The sequence below is a fragment of the Phalaenopsis equestris genome, unplaced genomic scaffold (genome assembly GCF_001263595.1).
Source record: "Phalaenopsis equestris unplaced genomic scaffold, ASM126359v1 Scaffold196546, whole genome shotgun sequence".
NCBI lineage: Eukaryota > Viridiplantae > Streptophyta > Magnoliopsida > Asparagales > Orchidaceae > Phalaenopsis > Phalaenopsis equestris.
The window spans coordinates 1-1,564 of record NW_018216495.1 but is presented as its reverse complement, the minus strand read 5'-3'; the positions used below and the strand labels follow the sequence as shown (position 1 = coordinate 1,564).

Sequence of the window (1,564 nt, the reverse complement as noted above, 5' to 3'; positions counted from 1 at the left end):
GATCAACGAGCTTTTTTGGTAGCACTACTTTGATCATTATGTGCCGCATCTAAAGTTTGTCTAAATTATCATTTTCCTTGGAAAGGCTGTGATATGTGTTACGAAAACTGTTTGCCTTGAATTCTTGATAGGCATTATTGGATTCATTTACATTCTTCCTAAACTTTTACCATGGGAATATGCTGGATATCGTACCACAGACTATCCTTAGATCATTTAAAAGGGATAGTGAGAATAATGATGATGATATATAGTCAACATTCTTTTATTGTAAGACGTTTTGTTGTTGCAGGGTCGGTTCGAGATAATCTCTCTGTCAGGCTCTTTCGTGCTCACGGAACATGACGGTACCTGTAGTAGAACTGGCTGCATGAGCGTGAAACTGGCGGGAACTGATGGTCATGTTGTTGGCGGCATAGTAGCTGGAATATTGATGGCAGCAACTCCTGTTCAGGTACTTCACTCTTTTGTTTGGCTGACAAACTCATTCTATTCCATAATATGTTTTTACTTGTTCTCAGGTAGTGGTGGGTAGTTTTCTTGCCAAAAAGAAGCCAAAGCCAAGGCCAAAGTCGGCACCCGTTACTCATGAGCCCTCGTTAGCTATGCCCCAGATGTCTGGATTTGATCATACATTTGCGTTGTGCCCACCATCTCAGGCATCCTCCAGTGATTCTGATGATGATCGGGGGACTCCTATAAATCATAACAGTGGGTATTGCAGCAACTCCAACTATCAGTTTCAGGGCCAGCCTTCCTATTCTGTGGGATGGATTGGTTAACAAGGCACGCCTGAGTTCTTAGTTTTCAGATTATATAAGGTTGGCAATGAGAGCATATTGGTAGGTTTTATAAATCTGTGAATGATCAGGCTAATGTGATCAGGGATATTTCTGCTGAATGATGCTCTGCTGCACGACGCAGTCAGGTTGTTCAATTCAAACCTTTTGTAGTTGCAAGTTAAATATGCTTTAATTTTGCTCAATCTTGGTTTGATTTGATTTGGCAAGTTTATGTTTTGTTTGGTGGGTTTATGTTAAACCTGACGGAGTTCATACTGAACCATACCGGTTCATCATAGTGGACGTGGTGAATTTGCAATTAATTTGATCAGTTTTAAGGAACCTAGCGAGTTCATGTTTGAGTTTGGCCAATGTGTTGCATCTATACTGAGTCAGGATGACTATGTTTGAAACATAATTTTGAGATATTTTTCCGTACATGTACTCTCTTAAACTTCTCGCATCTTTGAAAAATTCAAGAGATATGAATAATGTTATTATTTATTAAAAAACAAAAGAATTTAATAAGATCTACATACATGCCACTCAATTCCTAAATGTTTAAACATCTAGCATCTAAATTTCAATATATCTATATATATAACTTTTTAAATGTTAAAGGTGGTATTTTTTGATGTGATATAAATGATTTGTGTGATATAAACATAAAAAGTTAAGGATAGATATTGGATATGCAACTAAATAGGTATTGGGTGATATGTATGTAACTGTCCAAAACATTTGTGAGAATTTGTTTTACGTGATGAGTGATGAGTGATGAG

General features: G+C 37.1%; 1 protein-coding gene across 1 annotated transcript; it reads left to right on the top strand.

The window, feature by feature from the left end:
• The first annotated feature begins 271 nt into the window (after positions 1 to 271).
• Positions 272 to 1,101, top strand: LOC110035171 (AT-hook motif nuclear-localized protein 7-like). Its single transcript, XM_020739412.1, has 2 exons — positions 272 to 454; positions 522 to 1,101. The coding sequence occupies exons 1-2, from the start codon at positions 371 to 373 to the stop codon at positions 780 to 782; spliced, it is 345 nt and encodes a 114-aa protein (XP_020595071.1). The 5' UTR covers positions 272 to 370; the 3' UTR covers positions 783 to 1,101.
• Positions 1,102 to 1,564: the final 463 nt, after the last annotated feature.

What these genes read in the sequence shown, in the direction of transcription:
- LOC110035171 (XM_020739412.1), top strand. Translation starts at nt 371, where the DNA reads ATGAGCGTGAAACTGGCGGGAACTGATGGTCATGTTGTTGGCGGCATA. An exon ending in TGGCAGCAACTCCTGTTCAG is followed by an intron (nt 455 to 521) that starts GTACTTCACTCT and finishes ACTTGTTCTCAG; the next exon opens with GTAGTGGTGGGTAGTTTTCT.